General features: G+C 42.4%; 1 protein-coding gene across 3 annotated transcripts; it reads right to left on the bottom strand.

The window, feature by feature from the left end:
* Positions 1–254: 254 nt before the first annotated feature.
* On the bottom strand, positions 255–21,553 carry RHOC (ras homolog family member C). 3 transcript variants are annotated; one of them, XM_077334919.1, is made up of 5 exons: positions 21,375–21,553; positions 6,307–6,464; positions 5,155–5,275; positions 3,437–3,567; positions 255–2,521 (listed from the first exon to the last, which is right to left on the bottom strand). In XM_077334919.1, the coding sequence occupies exons 2-5, from the start codon at positions 6,460–6,462 to the stop codon at positions 2,348–2,350; spliced, it is 582 nt and encodes a 193-aa protein (XP_077191034.1). In that variant the 5' UTR covers positions 6,463–6,464; positions 21,375–21,553; the 3' UTR covers positions 255–2,347. The 3 variants fall into 3 exon arrangements, with proteins under 3 accessions (XP_077191034.1, XP_077191035.1, XP_077191032.1); XM_077334920.1 differs by lacking the exon at positions 21,375–21,553 and adding an exon at positions 20,168–20,189; XM_077334917.1 differs by lacking the exon at positions 21,375–21,553 and adding an exon at positions 17,249–17,345.
* Between the last annotated feature and the right edge of the window lie 206 nt (positions 21,554–21,759).

The raw sequence follows: 21,759 nt of genomic DNA on the forward strand, positions 1-21,759 counted from the left end.
CAGCATAACATCAGTAGACACAATCTCCTTGAGAGCAGCCAGAGATCACTTCATCCTCTAACTCTGCAAAGCCCATGCCAGGGTGATGAATTTCATGACAATGAGCTTTGCTTGTGAATTATGGGTCATGTTAAAGTCCACCAGCCTACATTCTCTGAAAAAAATAATTTTGCCTCTGCAGATGTCAATAACTGACACAGGGCATACTTAAAAAGCAATCAACTCCCCCCCCCCCCCCCCAATAACATGACACCTTTATTGTTATTATTATTTATTAGATTCATGGACAAGAATGCAGTTAAATTGTTAAAAATGTATGCCCTGTGATGATTATTTTTCCCAGCATCACCTTCTCAAGGTGGTATATTCCATGAACATGTTGGTCTGGTACTCCCTATACATAACTACCATCCCATGGCTGCAAATGGGGACTGCTAATGCTGATCATTGGAAGGAGTTTCTTCCTGCACTACTAAGGACAAAACGAAAGCCACTAAGCCTCTTTCTTATACAGCTACCAACTATCCTGGAGTGCTTTGTGATGGGTGCAAAGAAAAAATATAATTGTTTTTCCCTTTGGGGGGTGGGGGGTGCAAGTTGGCTCGTTTCCTTTATTAAATCCCAAAGTATTGTTAATATGGTACAAGCCATAGGCCTCCAACCTTTTTGAGCCTGCATGCACCTTTGCTAGGCATGCACCTTTGCTCCCACCTGCTTTCTAAAACATTTGATGGTCTATGTTCAGTTATAACTTCATGCAGCCTTTCTCTTGTCTAACACGAATCATGTCCATACCGTAAGAAAGCTGCAAGGAGATGAAAGAGTTCAAATACATGAAGAGCCACAAAGCTCGCTGAGTGGCATAGGCTAGGCAATAGTGAATGGTCCAACTTTAAAAGATAGTTTGTAAAAATCTGCATCATACTGGTGCTGCAAGCAACATAATGTGGTATGTGCTAAACATGTTTAACCTACAACAAACTGCCCCAGCTGCCTGTCTGGAAAGCAACAGATGTTTGTTGTAAAATAGATGCAAATCTGATCACTTTGGAAGTGCCTTCTTTTCCATTTCAGCAGGCTCCCATGAACCAGGACCCAATTCTTTACTTCAAGGAAGCAGCCTACTTAGATTTGACCATTTGTTGGTACCATTTGGCAAGTACAGTGTGTCCCAAGGATAGTTTGTTCATTCATTCTGGGTGTCATGTGTAATTCAAGATGGTAAAGATCTTCTCAGCATATTGTTTATTTCATCATTCAGAATTTGGACCTCAGAAGGCCAAGATCAGCCAGGCAAAGGGAGCCATAGGGATCAAATCAGATGTCTCAGACCAACATTCCCACACACTTCTTTATAAACGGCAGCTGTGCAAGGCCTTAACTGTGATCATTTTTTCATGCAGATCTATTCAAATTTTCCCCAAACAGGACAAAATGGAGGTTCTGAGAGGACCATTTCAGGGACACTTGAAAGCTCCAGTCATAAAATTCCCAACATTATGCCTAGCTTGACCTTTAACTGGAAGTTGTAGGAACACGTTCACGGTGCAGAGACAGTCCCTAAAGCTATTTCTACTTCAGGTCCTACAGCAGAGCTCAAACTCAACTGCACTGGAGGAATGCAGAAAGCACAACACAGCTTCATGTACTTTAATAGCCCAACCGAAAAATGGATGAAGAATCCATTTTTGTTTCAAGCTCTGATTTAATTTAATGGAAGAAGAGATGATACAGTATTAATTATATACAAGGTGCTGGCCAAACACCAAAAAGAGCATGGAGCATTCCTGACCACAGCAGAGCTCAGCTCCTCACAGAAATACAGATGGGCATTTTGGCAAGGCTTTCTATTTGCCTTGACAAGTTTGTGTGGAGAGGCAGGTGAATGTCCTGTACATCTTAATCAGGGCATGACCCCACAGACTGCAATATTCAGCAATCAAATGTAGCTTCCTTAATTTGCAAGAATGAGAAGACCCAAGTGAAATGAATTTATACCAGGCATTGAACTGTGAGACTAGTATAAAACGGGAGGGAATATAATGCAGAATTAATTCAGATGCATTGCTTACAACTGTGTTTACAGAGAGATCAAGCACAGGAGGTGCAGGGGAGGACAGCATGAGCACATGGCCCAGAAAGAGACCACAAGGATCACCAAGTGTGCCCCAGGCAGCCCTAACTACTATGAAGAGGGGGTGGCAAAGGGCACAATAGGTATATTAAATACTTACTCCAGACAGCACCAATAGCCCTTCACCCCACCCCAACCTTACATCCATGAACTTTGCATCCAGAAAGATACAGTCCAGATGACACAGTCACTTCCTTTGCCAATTCGCTGTTGTTAGAAGAGGGGACAGCCTTTGCGTTTTTTGTTTTTTCTGACTTGCAAGGCAGCCCGAGTGGCCATTTCAAACACTTCCCGCACACCATCCTTCGTCTTGGCTGAGCACTCCAGGTAACCAAAAGCATTGATTCTGTTTGCCATGTCTCTCCCTTCCTCTGGTTTCACTGGCTCCTTTATTAAAAACAACAACACACAATGCAAAGGTTTCCCCAAAATGCAATTTCAAAGATAAAGCATCTCCCTATTCTGACTTAGACAGGAACCTCAGAAAGCACTTCGGACCATAACAGCTAGCAGAAATATGGGTGAATGTTTTACAAGACATGCTATTTTTCACTATGATCTGACATAGTCAGCTGGGGCTTAATCAGTGCTCTTTAACATTGTTCTGCTACTATCTCTGCTACTAACACTGTTCAGCCCCTCCCCAGAGCTGTTTTCAAAATTTCAGACATTTTACCCCCAGTCTGGAAGAACTTTTTTGCCTTTCCTCCTTCTTTATTTCAAGAAAACAGTGACAGAGCTATTAATAGAACCCCATCTTTGGCCACAGTAACATAGAGCTCATTTCCCAGGGTCTGACTGGAAGGCACATGATGCAGCAACCTGAGCTTTCAGTGCCTTGATGGAAGACTCCCTTGAGTTCCATGATGAAAGAAAGGCAGGATGTAAATGGAATACACAAAACTGTAAACCCTGGAGAGTTTGCCTTTCCCCTCAATATTACTTTTTAAGTTTGTATTCCGCAAACTAATTTTTTTTAATGGGTCTTTTAATCTAAGATTTATTTTGCCCATCAAAGTAAGCTCCCCTAGACGGGATATTTTTCCAAGGAGAGAATTTATCTGTCATTAAAACACAGCAGATAACTTATGATCAGTCTGCATGTTACCTTCAATACACAGAAATAGCCTTCCACTTGACTGATTCTCTATACCAGTAATGCACTATGTGGCATTAGACGCCACACACATTTTTGTGAGTTTTTCCCATGTCAAAGCAGTTAACTGTTCTTAAGAGTAGTAGAAAGGTTTCATGTTTTAAAGTTGATGAAATTAAAAAGGAGTGGAACTCATGGGTCCATACCTGTTTCATCTTTGCCAGCTCCCTGCGGGTGTGGTCATCATTCCTCAAGTCCTTCTTGTTTCCCACAAGGATGATGGGCACATTTGGGCAAAAGTGTTTCACCTCTGGTGTCCATTTCTCTGGTATGTTCTCTGAGAAAAAGTCAAACATGTTGGAGGAAATTCTTGCCCGCATACAAGATTTTATGTTAGAAATGCAAGGGAATGATCCCCAGACACGGAGGAAGAAAGAAATAGCCACCCTCAAATCCAAAGGAGACAGGCCTCCTCTGTTGCCAAGGTCAAAGCTGGATACAATGGCAGTCCTATTTTCAGAGTCTTGGTCAGCATGCTGTCAGCTTGCTTCATTCACCACACCCTACCACAGCTGTAAGGCAACACTGTACTCTTACTCTAGCTAAAGAAAAAAAGTGACCCAGGATAGCAGGAGAAGATTCCCACCCAAAGCCAGAAGCATCCTTGTAGACCAGCTTCAGAGACAGATTGCCACAAAGGAGGAGCTGTTCAGAAAAGATCAAGAATGTTTATGTACCCATCTTCATGAATTCTGGCACTAACAGATACTGCCATCATTAATTCAGTTCCATCCTCCTGAATTCAATGATTGATCCCCTACTGCCAAACTGCTTACACATTGCCCAGAAGATTTATTAGGAAGGTCATAGGACAAACGCATCCAAGATGCCAACCAAGCTTAGTAAATTCTAAGAGACAGTGGAAACCACATTGTCTTGAATGTGGAATAGCTGTGCTGTTTGTTTGTTTTTAACTCTCAAGATTCAGTGTGAACCTTTGAAGTCATATCCAGTAAGTTTTGCTAACCTCTGCAATCTGTCAGATAGAGGCTATGAACAGAGCCATTTGAGTCTGAAATCCTGGCTCTCTACCAACATAATGCAATGTTTTCACTTTATATGATTATAAAAGCTTCTAAATGAAGAGCTAGAAAATGATGATCCTTGTAGCTGCTCTAGGTGGATCCAAATATTCTTGGAAATTATTTGGACTACATGGTTGATCAGAATCTCCCATATGTAGACCAGCATGCTTGCGACTACAGAAGCTGACACATGTGTGGAACTCATACGTAAACATGTAAAGGAGCCTCCACAAATTACTGGCCTAAATATATTCTGAGTAGCTTTCAGAGCTGGAGAAAGTTCTAATGAATATCCTGGTTGGTTACTGACTAGTTTGCTCTGTTTAGAACCTATCTTAGATAGCGACAGACTCCATCAAGACTCTTTAGCTACAACATACAGAGTAACATCAGTGACTGGATAGGAAAGGAATAAACTTGGACCAGTAGCTTTCAGACTAATCTTCCTCCCAGGGCTTTTGTGAGTACGGAAGTTCATGAATATTGCTTTGTGAACCACAAACTAACCAAAATTAGTGACGAAATTTAGTCCTTGAGTTGGTTTGTGCCCCTCCCTAGTGTGTGTGTGTGTGTGTGTGTGTGTGTGTGTGTGAGAGAGAGAGAGAGATTATGGGGGGAAAGTCTCTTTTGTTGGTCTTGGCTTTGTACTTGACAGATTGTATTGTTTTTAAAAAATATTTGTCAAGCTGATCTTGTATTGAAAAACTGAAGTCATCTCTGCCCAGCAATCTCCAGTTTTGCTCTCATTGGTTCCCAAAGAATCTCTTAAATCAGTATTACCAGTGCTGAACAGAATCATGCAGCCTTTGTATCCATAGCCCTGCTAGCTACAATCTTACCTAAACTGTCTGGACTGTCAATGGAGAAACACATGAGGATAACATCAGTGTCTGGGTAAGAGAGAGGCCGCAGTCGGTCATAGTCTTCCTGCCCAGCTGTGTCCCAAAGGGCCAGCTCCACCTAGGGACAGAGGGATGTTCTCATCAGTAACTACCACAATCACCATCTCTCTGGATAACAGCTGAGACTGAAGCAAGCTGGAAAGCAACCTGTTGTGTCTTCTGTAACTTCACACTACTGAGCCTCTCTGGCAGATATAAGGCTACTTGGCATAACATCTGTTCCAATTAAGCTGCCTAAGCCCAGTAATTGATTAGGGCCTTTATGCCTTTTACTTTATGGGGATGCTTTACAGTGTTACCCTCAAGGGCACCACTAAACTGTATTATAGGTCCATAAAGCTGTCAGAAGACACCAAGGCTCTTCTGACCAAGGCAAGATGGAAAATTATAGGAGACCAGCTACGGAGAGATAAGAGCATGAAATCCATAATTCACTCTGGAATAGTTGTATTGAAGTTACTTTAAATAACTCTGAGTCAGTGGGTGGTGGAGTGGGCTCTTAAGACCCACAGAACACATTCTAAAAGCCAGATACCACCATGAAGCCACTGCTCATCTCTGGTTGCCACCCACCTTATCTCTGCATCAGGGGCATAGACAATAGGGCTCGTGAGGAAAATGTAAACATTTACATGTCATATGTGTGCATGTGTAGTTTTTTAATATGATGTACTCCTGTAAGTGAGTGAAAGTGTATGATTTGTCACAAAGGTCTGTCAATCAACATCCTGCACCTCCTGGGCTCAGTTCAGTTCGAAGAGGGGAAAATCTAGAGTGAGCTTAGAATTCAATTGACATATACCTGTTTTCATCCATATCCTTCTAACCTTGTATAAGGCTGATGCTGCACTTCCTCCCTTTCAAGACCCCAAAAATATTGTTGACACCGATGGTAACATTTATTTTGAGGTATTCTTTCATAAAGATGAAAAACAAGGTCTGGGCAATGTTCAAGAGATATGAACTAGATAGCATTTTCTAAGGGTATTTCAATCAAGGCTAGTATGAAGCTTGTCGGTTACAGAACTTGAAAGAGTCAGAAATGGGCTTCCAGGATCAAAGGGCAAACCACTGCTAGCAAAGAATTACCTGCTTCCCATCTACTTCAATGTCAGCGATGTAGTTTTCAAAGACAGTTGGTACATAGACCTCTGGGAACTGGTCCTTGCTGAACACAATAAGGAGGCAGGTCTTTCCACAGGCACCATCTCCCACAATCACTAGCTTTTTTCTAATGGCGGCCATAGCTGTAGAGACAGATGGAAGGTTGAGTCCCACTTATTAGGATCTTAGAACACTGTAACATATTATCAGAGAGTTGATAACAACCGAGGGGAAACTACCATGTCAGAGCTAAATTTTTGAAATGGTTTCCTCCAAACATGAATTTTCACTTGCACACTGAATGCTGTAAATTCGAAACTCAGGGAAGGGGGTGGACAAGTAGACAAGGAATGCTGAAGAGCAGTTTGGGGGGTGAGAAAGATATAGAGCATCTCACTGCCTCCCCTCACCCTGCCCAAACCTTCTGGCTCCCTATCCCTGGCTCTAGTGGGAAGAAGAGAAAAGCAAAGGTGCTTTGTGCCAGACTGGTTTCACTGGCCTTGCTGCTGACTCTGTCCTACTGGCCACAGCTCTAGAATGCTCTGATCCCAACACAAGAGAAAAGGGAGGCACAGGAGGCCCCTTCACTTCCTCCCTCACTGTGCCCCTTGTCTAGTCTTGACTCCACACTTGGAAAATGAAGAGCCTTCAAGGTATCAAAAGTGTATTTTTCTATGCTGCCATCCCACCCAAAACAGGGAGGTGGCAAGCAGATTAGAAACCATTTCAGAATATTAAATCAGTGTTTAAAATTAATACACATTATTTAAACAATTAAGTGAAACATGAATATAAACACACAATCAGGGAGGATGGCTGATCCGATTTAATGAGGGAATACCAAAGCAAAACAAACAAAAATACTTCATTTGCTGGCAGAAGACAATGATAGAACGAGGCTGATGAATTTCCTTGGGATGGAAGTCCAAAGTTTTGGCCTCATGACCAAAGAGGCATTTTCTCAGAGGGCCAGTCTTCTACCCTTAGGTAGGTTCATATGAGAGTAAAGGTAAAGGTATTCCCTGTGTGAGCACCGAGTCATGTCTGACCCTTGGGGTGACGCCCTCTAGCGTTTTCAAGGCAGACTCAATATGGGGTGGTTTGCCAGTGCCTTCCCCAGTCATTAGCGTTTACCCCCCAGCAAGCTGGGTACTCATTTTACCGACCTTGGAAGGATGGAAGGCTGAGTCAACCTTGAGCCAGCTGCTGGGATTGAACTCCCAGCCTCATGGGCAAAGCTTCAGACAGCATTTCTGCTGCCTTACCACCCTGTGCCACAAGAGGCTCTTCATATGAGAGTAGGCAGCCCTTAAACTTAAAGTATGCTGTTATATAGGGCTTTAAAAGTCAATTTCAGCACCTTAAATTTTGCTAAAGTGATGTGGTCCCTAGGACCTACTCCTGTAAACATTCTGGCCACAACATTCTGTGCCAGCCATAGCTTCTGAATAGTCTTCAAGAGCAGCCTTGCTTAGAACACACTACAGTGATCTAATGTGGCTGTTCCTGGGGCATAAAGCACAGTGACAAGAACTTTCCCACCCAGGAAGAGCCAAAGCTGGTGAAAGCATCCCTGGCCACTGCTGCCATGCGTGACAGTTATGGTGATGGAAATGAGGTCAGGCAGCTCTGTGGCTAAAATAAGATGCTCTTCCCAGCTAAAGAGCATCCTTTTCCCAACTGTTGGTACTCCTATGCATGTATGAAAATAGACTCACAAGGATTTACTTCTATTTCATGTATGAATTGTATTGCCATGCACATCTCAGTTACATCTGATTTTGGCCCCCAACACCTCCTATGTACAGGCTACTAGAATCACCCTGCTGGAATAGATCGATTCTCCTCACAGTGGGAGGTGGTTCTCTACAAGGCAATATAGACAGCTGCTAAGGAAGGGTAGCATTCAATGGGTTGATGAAACCAGCTGTGTTTTCTCATACTGCAGTATTGACTAAGATCCTGAGAATCAACAGTATTTTCCACCTACCTGCCCACACTAATCACAGGCTCCTTGCTGCATTTTGTCCCATTTCTCTGGGCCCCAGAACACACAGTACAGTCTTAAGTGCTGCAACATTTTACCTCCCTTCCCCTTTCGTTTCCTTACTCCAAATCTAAGATGCAAAGTGCAACCATCTACACTTTGCCCTGGCTTGACACATTGACTTACAAATTTCCATTGACTTACAAGTCTTAATTGAACAAAACTTAAACACCATTAGAGGGTACTGTTTTTCAATTGGGGCTGATGCTTCCTAGTGCCTTGCCTGTTTTTAATAATCCTTCTTAACAGGTAGGATATATTTTATTTGGAGAATTAACATCAAACCTTCAATTGTCTAGCCTTTTATCTTCAGATACATGTTTTTGCCAGCGTAGCTACTATACAGCATTACTCCTGTAAATATTGCAGTTTATCTTCCATTTAAATTTTAAACAAGGGCCTTCAGTGAGACACACAATGAATGAGTGCAGTCATAGGACTCTTATTTCTGAAGAAATAACCCTTCCCATCACCGTTTAACGTCTGAAGAAATTAGACTCGCTACTAAGAAAGTTGATTCACAGCTAAATGAGTCCATTTATCTTCATTTAAACAATTAGCAAATGATTTAATGTTCATATCCAGAAATGTGTGACTTCACAAGATTCGCTCTTTGGCCTGGCATTGTTTCTAATGGAGTTGCCTCTGTTACCGTTTGCTCATAGCATGACTCAGACCCATTATGCACGGGGGGGAATAACGCACATTCGGGGTGGAATGGTGGTGACTAAAATCACGGATAACGCACGGTGCCAGCTGCAACCGGCCGCAGCTTCGGTGCATGCCGCCGAAAAATTGAGCTATGTAGGCCCATGAGAGATCTTGAATGGAGCAGGCCACCACCAAGATGCTGCCTAGTTCCATTAAGGGCCACCAAAGCATTGGTGTGTGTGAAAGAATGCCTCCTTTTAGCTGTTTTCTGGTATGATGCATAATCTTCTGATCCACCCTTAAGGTTTCCAGGTCCCCCCTGGCAACCAGAGTGTGGGGGGAGGGAGTCTGTGCAGAGCATCATAGACACTGCCTACATACTGACATGTGTGTCACTGCCCATGAGATCCGGAAGGGACATCATCACTTCTAAGACATCAGGGTGACACTCTGGTATTTGAGCAAAAGCTCTATAGTAAATTTGGTTTCTATTATAGAGGTTTTGTCCAAATACCAGAATGCCCAACCAATGTCCAGGAAGTGATGTATTAGATGGGTAATGACTCTGGATCACTGTCTTTTTCTGGGTGAGTCCCCCCTGGCAGCAGTGAGGTGGGGCTTCACCTTCATCAGGAGATCAAGCCACTCTACCCACCCCCTAGGAAATTTCCCTGGTACAACCCAATATCTTGTGTTTGTAGGAAGAATACTTTAAGTTCTGCCATTGTATTGTCTATTTGTTCACTTAATTTATACCCTGCCTTTCTGCCCAGTGAGAAATTAAAGCATCATGTCACACTCTATCCCTACAACAACTTTGTAAGGCAGGTTACGCTGAGAGTATATGACTAGCCTAAAATCACCATGCAAGGTGCCATGGCACAATAGGGATTTTTAACCTGGATATTCCAGACTATAGTGAAACATGCCAACCAATACACCCCACTAGGCCTTTGGCTTAGTTTCTTCAGACGCTCACAAGATCTCAGAGATAATTGCAGAGGAGTTCTCCTTACTTTGTTCTGTCTCCTCTTGGCTCTCTCCTCTGCAGCTTATGTTGAAGTGCCCAGTGTTTCCTCCCACCTCAAACCCTCTTGAAAATGCAGCATGGTAAACTTGTCACTTTCTCTGCCTGTTTCTAGCATCTTGCTAGGGCCTCCCTCTGAGTTGCTGTTTATCAGCTTTTGTGCTGGTGCCAGCCTTTCAAATTAACTGGTTACTTCTGCATATAAAACATGCACTCTGCTATCAAGCCAGATGCAACCAGCTCTGTCAGAAAAAGCAAAAGTCAATGCAAGAAAGCAGACCCTGCCCATCACCAATCAAAATCATTCACAAGGACTATCTGTCACTACTAGTTTTCTTTCAAACACAAGGTCAGGTGCATGACAAAGATTTTGGGCACCAGAATTTGGCTAATTGAAAGAAGAATGAGCCCAAAGTTTAGAACAGCATCAACATGGGACAATGCTACCTGAAAAAGGATTGCCTGTGCAGGGTTTGCCCACTATATGGAACTGTCATTTTAATCAGTCAAAAATCTATCTTGGTCTATTGATCAGTCAAATATTAATGCTCAGTACTGGCAAGAAGCAGACAAGTTATCAGGGAACCAGTTGAGTGATATTTACGCTGCACAACAGCATCAGTCAACACTACATTCTTTTTATTGAAGGGTAGGCATGTGTAAGGCAGCATAGCTCTCATGTGTTTCCATCAAGAGTAACAACTTTTCCCAGTACTTATGTGCAACCCACTACAAACTAAACCATCATCATTACTCTACCGAGTGTTCTGGCTAACTAGCAACCCCACATTTGTGCCACTTAATTGTTTACTTTGACCTCCTCTGCTATCTAGAAGAATGTAGGCCATGATGCTTGCCTAATTGGAAGGGAAGAGCACAACTTTTAAGAGAGAGTTGCAGGACAAGCAGTTTCTGTTGATGAATAAATGGGGGGGGGGTAGAGAGGAAGAGTGACTGCAATTCTGTGAAGACAGACAAAAGGGGCCATTACTATCAGATAATGATCCAAAAGGCAATAAAAAAATTCCAAGACATTATTGACCAAACAAGTATTATGAAAATCTTCATGAAAACACGCAGCCACATGAAAGTATTTGACCAGCCCATAGACCCAGAGCAGATTTTATCTGAATAGGACAACAACATAGATTCTGGCTTTGGTATGCAGCAACACATTCCCTTAAAAAAAAAAAATCAGGTTTTCTGACTGTGTGTACCAAAGCCAGAATATATGCATGTTGCCCTATGCAGACTACATAGCAATCACATATTGAATCATAAATAGTGTGCTCTCTTGATATGTGTGATGTAAGCATTAGATAAACTATTGAAAAGGGCTCAACTATCATGATCATTACTTTGAACCTGGAAGTATTTAACTGGAGCAGGAGCCATCTGCCACGGACTGTCAAAATCCCCATTTGGACAGCCCATTCTCAGAAAGCCAAGTATTTAATTCAGGATATTCTGCCTGTAACTGGTGGGCATGATTCCAGATTTATTTGAAATACAGCTCCAAGCCAGCTATAAAACCTGCATAACTTTTAAAACTGTAATCCAGTAAAATGCCTAACAGCAAATAAATACTTTTACATGTTTGATTTAAAAGTATTTATTTGCTGTTTTAAACTAAAAACCTATCCGGATTAATACCTAAGGCATGACAGATTTCCAATATTTGTCTATCTGTTTGGAAACCTCAAGGTTCTTTAAATATTGCAAATTAAACTTGGGAAAATCAAATACTTCCAACCTAACCTATTGCAAAGGTTCCTTGTGACAGACAACAAATAGTCAACCTCTCACTTTTATTGAGCATTCTGCTTCCCCTTGTCAACAAACTCCTCAGTATGATCATTTTTTTATTTTAATGATGTTTATTGTTTATTGAAAACAAGACCATATAATACAATCAGGAAACAAGAAGAATAAACAGGAATACAAGTATCATAGACATGTTCAAGGCTATACAAAAGTCTGGATTTAAATCTCATAGCTGTTGGCAGGTAAAATTTAGCAAAGCATTCAATTTACAATGAAAAAGCAGTCCAATTTTGTTGCAAGATTTAAGGAACTCTTGCATGTAATGGCAGCAATCCCATTTATTCATTGCCATATAGGGATCTAATTTTTAAATCAAAGCAGATGAATCACTGAACGGACCTGATCCTTTCCTTGCTTTTCCTCCTTGTGTTCTATGCACTTTTAGTGGCATGAGATAGACTGCTCCTAGTGAATATTTTTGAGGCATTTTGCTTGGCCTAGCGTATCTTCCACACTTTTCAAGAGATGACCTTCTGCAGAAGTTACAGGCAAGATTCTACTCTCATCTTCCCCTCTTCCTGCATATTTAGGTTTTCTTCTTTCCTGAATTTCATAGGCTCGTTTCAGAAGTCATCTGCCCAACGCCCAGGATCTGTGATCAACATTCATAAAATACCAGCTACATTCTTTCCATAAGAAGATTATCTTATCTTTTCAGCCAAGCATTGGTGTCACCCAGAACGACAATGTTGCCTGCTGAGGAATAATGGTCAAGGGGGGAGGGAACAGAAAAGAGAATGCATAATGTAGGAGAATCTTGTTGTTAGAGATAACACTGGCCTTCTAAATCTAACCATGTCCACAAATGAGATATAAGGAGCCAGAAAGAAAAGAGGAATGGATTTGAGTGATTTGGTAACATGATCTCAGCACAAATCTATCTGGAGAACAAACATGGAAGAAGCAGATAAACAACTGTGAGAAATAAGAAACTGTTCCAAAGTACACCACTCTTCTAATGGTGTAATGGGACCTGCAAGTGGGTTGTGTATCAGGCTAAGGCAAGTCATGACAATGGGACCACCACTATACCAGTTTTTTATCAAGACTTACTAGAGAAGAAAGACAAAAAGGAGAAATATGAACATGCATGGTAAAAAATGCAGGAGCGAATCACATACTGTCAATCTGGAACTAAACACTCCAGATTCAAAACCACTGTTTGAAAGAATAGCTATTCTGGATTAAATGTTTCTTTTGCATCCTTAGACTTTTCCCAGCAGACTTGTGTTACCATCACAAAAATTGTCATTAACATGTAATCCCAATCCTATTTCAGGTTAGAAATCACTGTACTCCCAACAGGCTGGAAAAACTTATACTAGCGATCCCCAACCTGTGGGCTGCGGACCACATTTGGTTCGTGGACTAATTGGAGGTGGGCCGTGAAGGATGCCTTCTCCCCCCCTCCCCGGCCCTTTACAACACACTTCGGGTGTCATTGTCTCCCATCACTCCCAGATGGGACTATCTCGTTGCAGAGAAACAAGCTCAGGGTTCCCATTGATTTGTCACTGTCATGAGTTAAAATTTCCATGAAAATAAAATGTTCCTTATGTTCATTGTTGTGGCATGTCTGTATCTTATTTTATTTTGAAGGGATGTTTAAACATTACCATAGCGATCAGAGAGCGTTAGGGCAGTGGTTGAGAGTAGAGGAGTAAACTACCCCTCCCCACCGGGCCTCAGTAAAATTGTCATGCGTTGAGTGGTCCCCGGTGATAAAAAGTTTGGGGACCACTGCCTTATACGATCAAAACTACACATACATTTTAAAGATCAGTAAGGATAGAACACGGCTGTAATTCACCCTTTCTTCATGGGCAAACAACTGAGAAATCCAGTACAAATACACTTCAAGCAACTTGATTTTCCACTAATGAGAAACCCAATAGCCACTTTTAGAATTGTATTTTTCATGTGTGCACAGCATCAGCAGGATGAAAGACACTTTCAGTAATCTTTCCAAAACAACCAGAACTTTAAAAGGTGAGAACCACTGGAGATTCTTCCTATACAGATCAAAGCAGGATAACTACATCTGGGCCCTTTGTGGAATTTTCTTAAATGAAATTTTAAACCAAGGGGCTTTGCAAAAACCAGTTCAGACACCACATTTTCAAGGCTCCTGAATACAAAGACATATTTATAGTTCATCTGAGACACAGCTATGACATGCTGATAGACCTAGAGAATCTGGAACATGCAAATCAGCACTGGCATATTGAGATGTTAGCAGTTCGTAGCATGTTTACTTAAGCACATTTAATAGGCTCTAAGGTATTTAAGGGGAGGATGCTCTACAACTGTCCAAGGACCAATGAAATCTGACCAAGTCTGTGTTCCTTTTCAAGCAAGTACTTAAACTGTTTTTATAATTTCTGAACTGGCTCAGATTTTAACATCTTCCTACTTCCAAATATGCCAGCCTTGCTACAATTTCCAGAAAGCCCTCTCTTTGTGTGGCACTCACAAGATAGATCACATTTCAACAGTTGGGTGACAGGCTTCTCTTCAGTGATAGGCCCAGTCTAGAATTGTCAACTTGGGGTGGGTTGGGAACTTCTTGCAGATTTGGGAGTGGACCTTAGGGAAGCTGGGGTAGGGGGAAGAGAGGGGCCTCAGCTGTTTAGACTCCCCTGATGTCCCTTCTCCGAAGCAACCATTTTCACAGGGGAACAGTTGTAATTGCAAGAGACGTTTAAGCCCTCCATGGTGGTTGCAATTCCCTATGAAATAGCAGTGAGTATGGGTGGGATGACTTTCTCTAATTGCATTCAGGAAGTAATTCAAGACAATTTAGAGAGCATTTGGGGGAAGATCATTAGGGTTGCCAGGTCTGTGCTGGAAAAAACCTGGGAAAGAGACCAGAAACCAAGGCTTAGAACACAAAGAATAGTGTTGGGGTTACATTTGTCCTTTAAAATACTGCTTTTATTATTTGGGGGCTTTTTCAAGTTTGTAGAAAGATCTACATTGTATATTCATTACTCCAGTCTCTGGCTTTCAGTATTTACACATTCACACTGAGAATGAGATATATTGATAGTCAACTGCAAACTCTTTCAGCATTAAAGTGGTTAAAGGAAGAAGCTTTTACTGGCTTGATTGAGCACCCAGTTTCAAAAGCTTGCATACTGTTTGGGAATTTTGGTTTGCTTAATGAAACTGCCACTTTGCCATCCTTATACATTGTTCCAATAACCAGCCTGTTTCCAATTCACACAGAGAAAGTTTCTCTTCAAATTTATGCAAGTACATGTCAGCGGAGACTCAAAATAGTTAGGAGCGATGAAGGAGGCTATGCAGTTTTGAAATGAGCAAATAGTTTGTAACGAATGCCAGCTATTGAATTACATGAGCAGTCTAGGCAGCCTCAGTACTCCAAGAGAGGTAGTGGTGGGGTACAGAGAACAGTAGAGAAGTTACTTGGTGAATCTATTTAAAAGGTCAAAGAATCACCTTCTCCCTCTTCAAAAACTGGTAGAATTCTGAAACCAAATAATATTATACAGGGAGCACAATACATGTAATTTCAGAAGCTGAAAACAGAAGAGAAAGAGCAACAAAAAAACCTCAGTGCAGGGCAGAGGCCTGATACAAAATACAGAGAGATGCCCAGCAAAAGTAAACATTTCAGATTGAATAAACAGAGTGCAATGTTGAAACAAAGTATGGTCCAGCTGTCACAGATAAATTATAAGAAACTCCTGCAAGCAACAGAAGCATCATGCACTGACCACTGTAAATGAGGAGGCAAGAAAAAAGTTACTAGTCAGTATTCTACAGACACAATCAGAAGGGAACTTTGCAATCTGACTCAAATACGCAAAAAGCAACTAAAAAGTAAGAGTTCAGTTGACATCTTCCACAATCTGCACTATCTCTGCTAGCCACCATCTGATGTTTGGCAAAGCAAAAAATTGCAAATCTAAATCCATGCTGTTAAGTAGGGAAGAGAAAGTGCATGATAGACAGACATGGGTCTGCAGACAAGGTTGCCAACTGGGAGTTGGGAAGTACCTGGAGAACTTGGGGGTGAAGCCAGGAGTAGGCAGGATTTGGGGCTGGGAGAGACCTCTGCAGAGTAGTATGTTTATTTTATTTACTGATCTGATTTTAAGGCTGCTCCACTCCAACAACTCTCTTCGGGTGGCTAACAATTTAAAATATATATATATATTTCTTTAAGTTACCATTATCTAAAATCTCCGGATAAGAACCTTCCGTCATAATGTTATGGAATCCACTCTCCAAAGCAGCCATTTTCTCCAGGGGAGCTCATCTCTTTAATCTGGAGATGACCTGTAATTCCAGGGGATCCCGAGGTCCCCTCTGGAGACTGGCTCCAAATCTACAACTTGTACTCGCATGGATCTTGACAGACAGTAACTGTACTTAAGAAGAGTGGCATACCAAGAAGTATGTGGCTGTAGCCCAGGTGTCATTTAAGTTATTAAAAACAATTTTAAAGGTTTAATTTGAAACACTTAGAGATGGGGGGGAACTAACCACTTGGGAATTTATAATGATGACAGTGCTCCACAGCCATACTAAAAATTTATTTTTAAACCTGAGTTGTATCTCTTGCATTCCACATCAAAAAATAAATCCTCATCTTACTGCAAACACTATAAGTATCTAATAATTTATCCTGAGTTGCAGCAACTTAATAAATACAAAAATTCAGGGCTGTCTAGTTGTGTGTCATTCTTGGCCAAAACAACTTGAATGAAGTTTAGCTTAATCCTCTGCTTTTGTTGTGTTGAACATTAGTCAATCAGAATACAGCTGCAGCATGGGATGCATTATCATTCCATGGTATTACTAGTCATATCTTTACAGATTACTTCCAGTGATTAAAGATACAGGGCCACTTAAAACACTCTTGATCAGCAAGGAAATTTTTAACTCCCTTTTGGCAAAGTATCTTCAATTCTAGCTACTGATTTGCAGAGACACAAGCGGCAGCTATATCTGACTATAGTCTCGTGCAGCTAAACCAGCATTTGCTATGGGGAATCCAGATTTCCTACTCTCCATCACAGTTTGCACATGAAAAGAGTGGTGTGGAGGCCTGTGCAAAACACCTCATACATACAGATATCTGTGCCACATTTGGCTCTGAAGACCCCTGCAGCATTGTGAGCTGCACTAATCCAAGTTAAAACAACAGGAATTTCTTTGCAAGTCCTGCCAGGGAATCTAGGTCTGCATGTCGCGGATATCCGAGACACATTGGCTGCTTGTACAACTGGTCAAGAGCATTCTATATGCAGGGCAGAAGGCAGGGAGAGAAACTAAAGAAACAGTCCTAATGTGGGGCTGCACAGCAGGATGGACAATGAACTTCACTTGCCACATTGTCACCCACTCACCCAGGTTGTGGTGGTCTGTTTGGAGCTCTTCACAGTCAGTCTTGGTTTTCACCACACCAAACAGGTTTTTCGTCATGTGCAAATTTGGTCACCCCACTACTTACCTGAAGTTCCAAACAGCTTATGAATAAATTGAATAATATCAGGCCCAATTCCAATCTTTGTGGGACCCCACAGCTTACATCCATCCATTGTGAGAACTGTTCACTGATTCCTACTCTTTGCTTCCTGTCATTTAACCAGTTTTCAACCTGGAAGAGAACCTGTCCTCATCCCATGACTGTTAAGGAGGGATGGGCTTTTTGGTTTGGATAAGCCTAAAAATACCCAAATCAATGCTGATTCGGGTACTTTTCAGATGTATCCTAGCCAAATTGCTGATCCTTATAGTTTAAATTTGCCGAATCAGCTGCAGCAACTAATCTGGCTGTTATTCAGACAGTTTAAACTTTAAAGGGCAAAATGGAAGAAAGCACTAGGGATGGCAATAGCACTGGGGTTTGGGGGCTCTTTAAATACCTCCTTCCCTCCCAGCAAGACATTTAAAGGGATCCCTTTAAATGCCTCCAGAGTGACCAAACAGAGTGAACCCCAGAGGTGGTGTTTCAACCAAGTAGGTTTGAGATTCCTGAATCAACCAAACTTGATATGCCAAAACAGTGATTTGGTTGCTTTAAGTGTACAGAACCAGGAAACTCCGAATCCAAAAAGTACTGAGTTCTCCCCCCCCCCCCCCAAACACACACACATATCCCAGCTACTAAGTTTATTCAGGAATCTTTTGTGAGGTACATTGTCAAATGTCTTTTGAATGGACAGGTATATAATGTCTACTGAGCCACCACTGTCTGCATTTCAGACCTGTATACAGTTAAGCTCAAAAACTGAGGAAGATCCTAGACTATCTGGTGAATTTTCCGTTATTTATGGCCAAACAAATTTCCAAATATACAAGTGCCACAACCAAAAATATCCTGCTACTACATAAGTTAAAGTCAGGGTTAATATAGAGCAATAAAGGGGAGAATTCCTATGCTGTACTTTACTGTCCCTACCTTGGGTCAATCTGTATTTGTCTAATACATTCCTTGCAATACATGGCATTACATTTTTCTACAGCAAGCAAACAGTTACCAATTATATTTGGGCATCATCAATTCTGACAGCTTCTGGGTAGAGGCTGGCAGTTCTGCCCATATACTGATTGCAATGCAGCTTCTTAAGGCAAGCACAGAGAGCATAATTTCAACTGGAAGTCTGAAGTTTCCAAGTACAACCCACTGACCTTGCTTAATAGAATAAGCATTGACATAGGAATGTATTCACACAGCTCAGATTAATTTAAATAAGTCTTGTGCAGGAGAACTTCCTTGTGGGCTGTGCAACAAAACTTTAGGCCCAAACGACACGTGACTAAAACTATTAGAAAACTAGAAGATTTTCAAACAGTATAAAACAAAATAAAACACGAGAAACTTTCAGTTGGCTGCCTTTTTATAATTGCATTTCTCCCTCTTTTAAAAAGTCCTTTACTCGGGAGTGCAAGGCCACCTTTTACCCATTAACCAGTAGATATCCCAGAGTCCCACAGAGCACACAAAGCATCTGCCAATCACAAAGATCACTTTGAATCAACACAACAATGCTACTGCCATTTTCACTGGGGTCCTCTAAGCTGAGGCAGGATTTAGGGGGCCTGGTTTGCATTGAAAAGACTTGGCTACCGAATTCCAGAAGCTGCTTAGAGAGACCAATGCTCAGTCATGGTTTTGGAATGCTTCCTTGTTCCTGAGCTATTCAACAATAGCACAACCTCCTCCCCACCCTTGTACAAATGTTTAATAGTGAGCTAAACAAGCAGAGATCACTTATTTTTCAAAGATCACAGAGAATCACTATTCACTTCATAGGACGAGCCAAGAAATTTAACAGCAACACAAAAATGCACGGAAGGTCCCAATAAGCTGCACATCAGAGCATGCATGAAAAACAAACAGAGCCTGGGAATCTTGCTGCTGTTCTTAGCTACCATATCATTCATCTCATTTTGATAGTCACAGCTCCCACACATCCTCACTCACTATGGGGTGGGTGGAAATTAACACGTCCCAAACCCTGACAAAAGTAAGGTAGGCCCAGAAACTAAAGGATCAAGAGAACCCTTCCTTAATGATATAGTAGGACAGCTGAATCAAAACTTTGGGCTGAATGCAAAATTTGAGCTTGGGTTCAGTTCCAAAACATAATGAAATACCAGGAGAAAATTCCTACTAGCTTGTGTAGATTAAAGTGGCTCAGTGATGGCACAATGGCAAGACCTCTTACTTCCAGGATTAGGGATAATGCTTTCAAGGTTAGAGTAAAGACAACTCCTGGTTTGGGAATAAGATTGCAAGCAGCCCAGGAAGAAGAAGAAAAAGAAGAGTTGGTTCTTATATGCCGCTTTTCCCTACCCGAAGGAGGCTCAAAGCGGCTTACAGTCGCCTTCCCATTTCTCTCCCCACAACAGACACCCTGTGGGGTGGGTGAGAAAAGTATCCTGTCCCTTTAAGAAAGGCTTAAAGCGGAGATGGAAAGCTGGATCTCTTTAGGGCATGGAAATAAATAGTATTCCATTAAGCCTCCATTAAAGGGACACACCATTTCTTCTCCAGGCATCTGGCAATCTGACTTGAAACCAAACATCTTTAGTGTTAGAAAATATAAATAGTCCTCAAACAATATGGCCTTTTTAGCCACAAGTTGAATTGGAAGGGCCCTTTAAGAAGCAAAGGTGTGCTGAATCAGTACCTTACCACTCCCATCTCACTATCTGCCAACAAGTTCTACTCTCTAGTCCAGGGGTAGTCAAACTGCTGCCCTCCAGATGTCCATGGACTACAATTCCCATGAGCCCCTTCCAGCATTCTATCATCTCACCTTCTTTGCAAGTGACCTGCTTACAAGATCTGGTTCAGTTCAGGGCCCTCCAATTGTTGACTCCTATTCTAAAAGAGATTAATAGAAAGATAAAGAGGCCCACAAAGCCTTCATAATATACTGAGCCATTATCTACTTATCCTTATTCCTCACCAGATACTAGAAGCAGTGCCTCTTTATTGGTGGCCCATCATGTTGTGGAACTCCCCTGCTCCACTCCATTAACAAACATCTCACCATCTCTTAATCCAACTAGGGGCCTGTGGAAAGGTGGTCAGTGTTTCTTGCAATTGCTTTGAAAAGAAAATGGACTTACAGCTCTCCTTAAAATGTCTAAAGGAGTTTAAATATGATTTATTTGGAAACTTTAAGAGGTGCTAGAATTCTATTTGTTTACCTGGGTTTTTAATGGGATTTGAACAGCAAGTATTGTTGAGGGGGGCATAATTGGGGTTTGATTTTGTTAGCTTGAAATTCTGCTGTTTTGTAATTTTGTAATTAGCTGCTGTGCCATAAGTATTTTAACTAATATGAGTTTTAAAAATAGATTTTACATTATCAGTTGGCACACTGGTTATAAACAAAAAAAAACTCAGCCTCGACTTATGACAGCCTTCATCCCATTCTACTTTCCGCCCAGCCCAATCTCCTTCAGTCCAGAAACCACCGCACCACCTCCTTCCTTCCTCCTGGAAGTATCTGCACCTACCCCTCCTTTGCTATATAACAACATACCCATTGCTGCCCATTAATCTACTCGCACCTCCAATTTCTTTCCTTTACGGAGTCAACTGGTGGGAGAAAGTTCTTTGTTTTCACCTCTGTGACCACCCTAACGAGCAAACGCTACAGACATTATGGGATGGCAGAGGCACTTCTTAAGAAACACAAGGGGGGCGAAATCTCGACAGCACTCCGTGCAGCGGCACAGCCTAATGTTGGCAACCGCGTCCAGGCAGCAAATCCCATCCGCTCAAATCCCCCTGAGCTGTTTCCCAGGAAGCCTGCGCTTCTGCAGAGGGCGGTAAGTGGGCAGAAGACACTCGCCCTGTCCCCCACTCCTCCAACCCCACGGCAGTCTTCCCCATCCTCGTTCGGCCCCAGCACAAGGTCTCCACTGCTACGCTCCTCTCGCCGCCCACCCATAGCAAGCGACTTCTCAGGATGGGACGCCAAAGCGTGGTCAGGGGGTCAGTCGGCCCATTACCTTAGCGCGCCGTCGGGCCGCGGCGTCGCTCCCTCCCCGAGCTGGCGAAGCGGCTGGAAGGACCAAGAGGCGAACTCGCCCTCGCCCCCGGGGACTGGCAGCGCCTCTGGGGCCGCCTCGGGGAGGAGCTAGGCGCGCTGCGGGGGCGGGTCCGCGGTCTGTCCTCGGGGAGGCTCCCCCGGCGATTAATGAGGACGGAGCCGCCGGGCCGCGCCTGCCCCAGGCCCTCATGGCGATACGCGAAGCGTCGCTCGACGGAGCGCATTTTTCACCTCTGACTAATCACTTTCTGGACAGAGTTTCCGACCAGGTCTGACCTCAGCATCGTTACGTAAGACCGTGATGTAGTTTCCACGGTGTAAAGTTTAGTAGTTCACCGACTCCT

The sequence above is a fragment of the Paroedura picta genome, chromosome 4 (genome assembly GCF_049243985.1).
Source record: "Paroedura picta isolate Pp20150507F chromosome 4, Ppicta_v3.0, whole genome shotgun sequence".
Lineage (NCBI taxonomy): Eukaryota > Metazoa > Chordata > Lepidosauria > Squamata > Gekkonidae > Paroedura > Paroedura picta.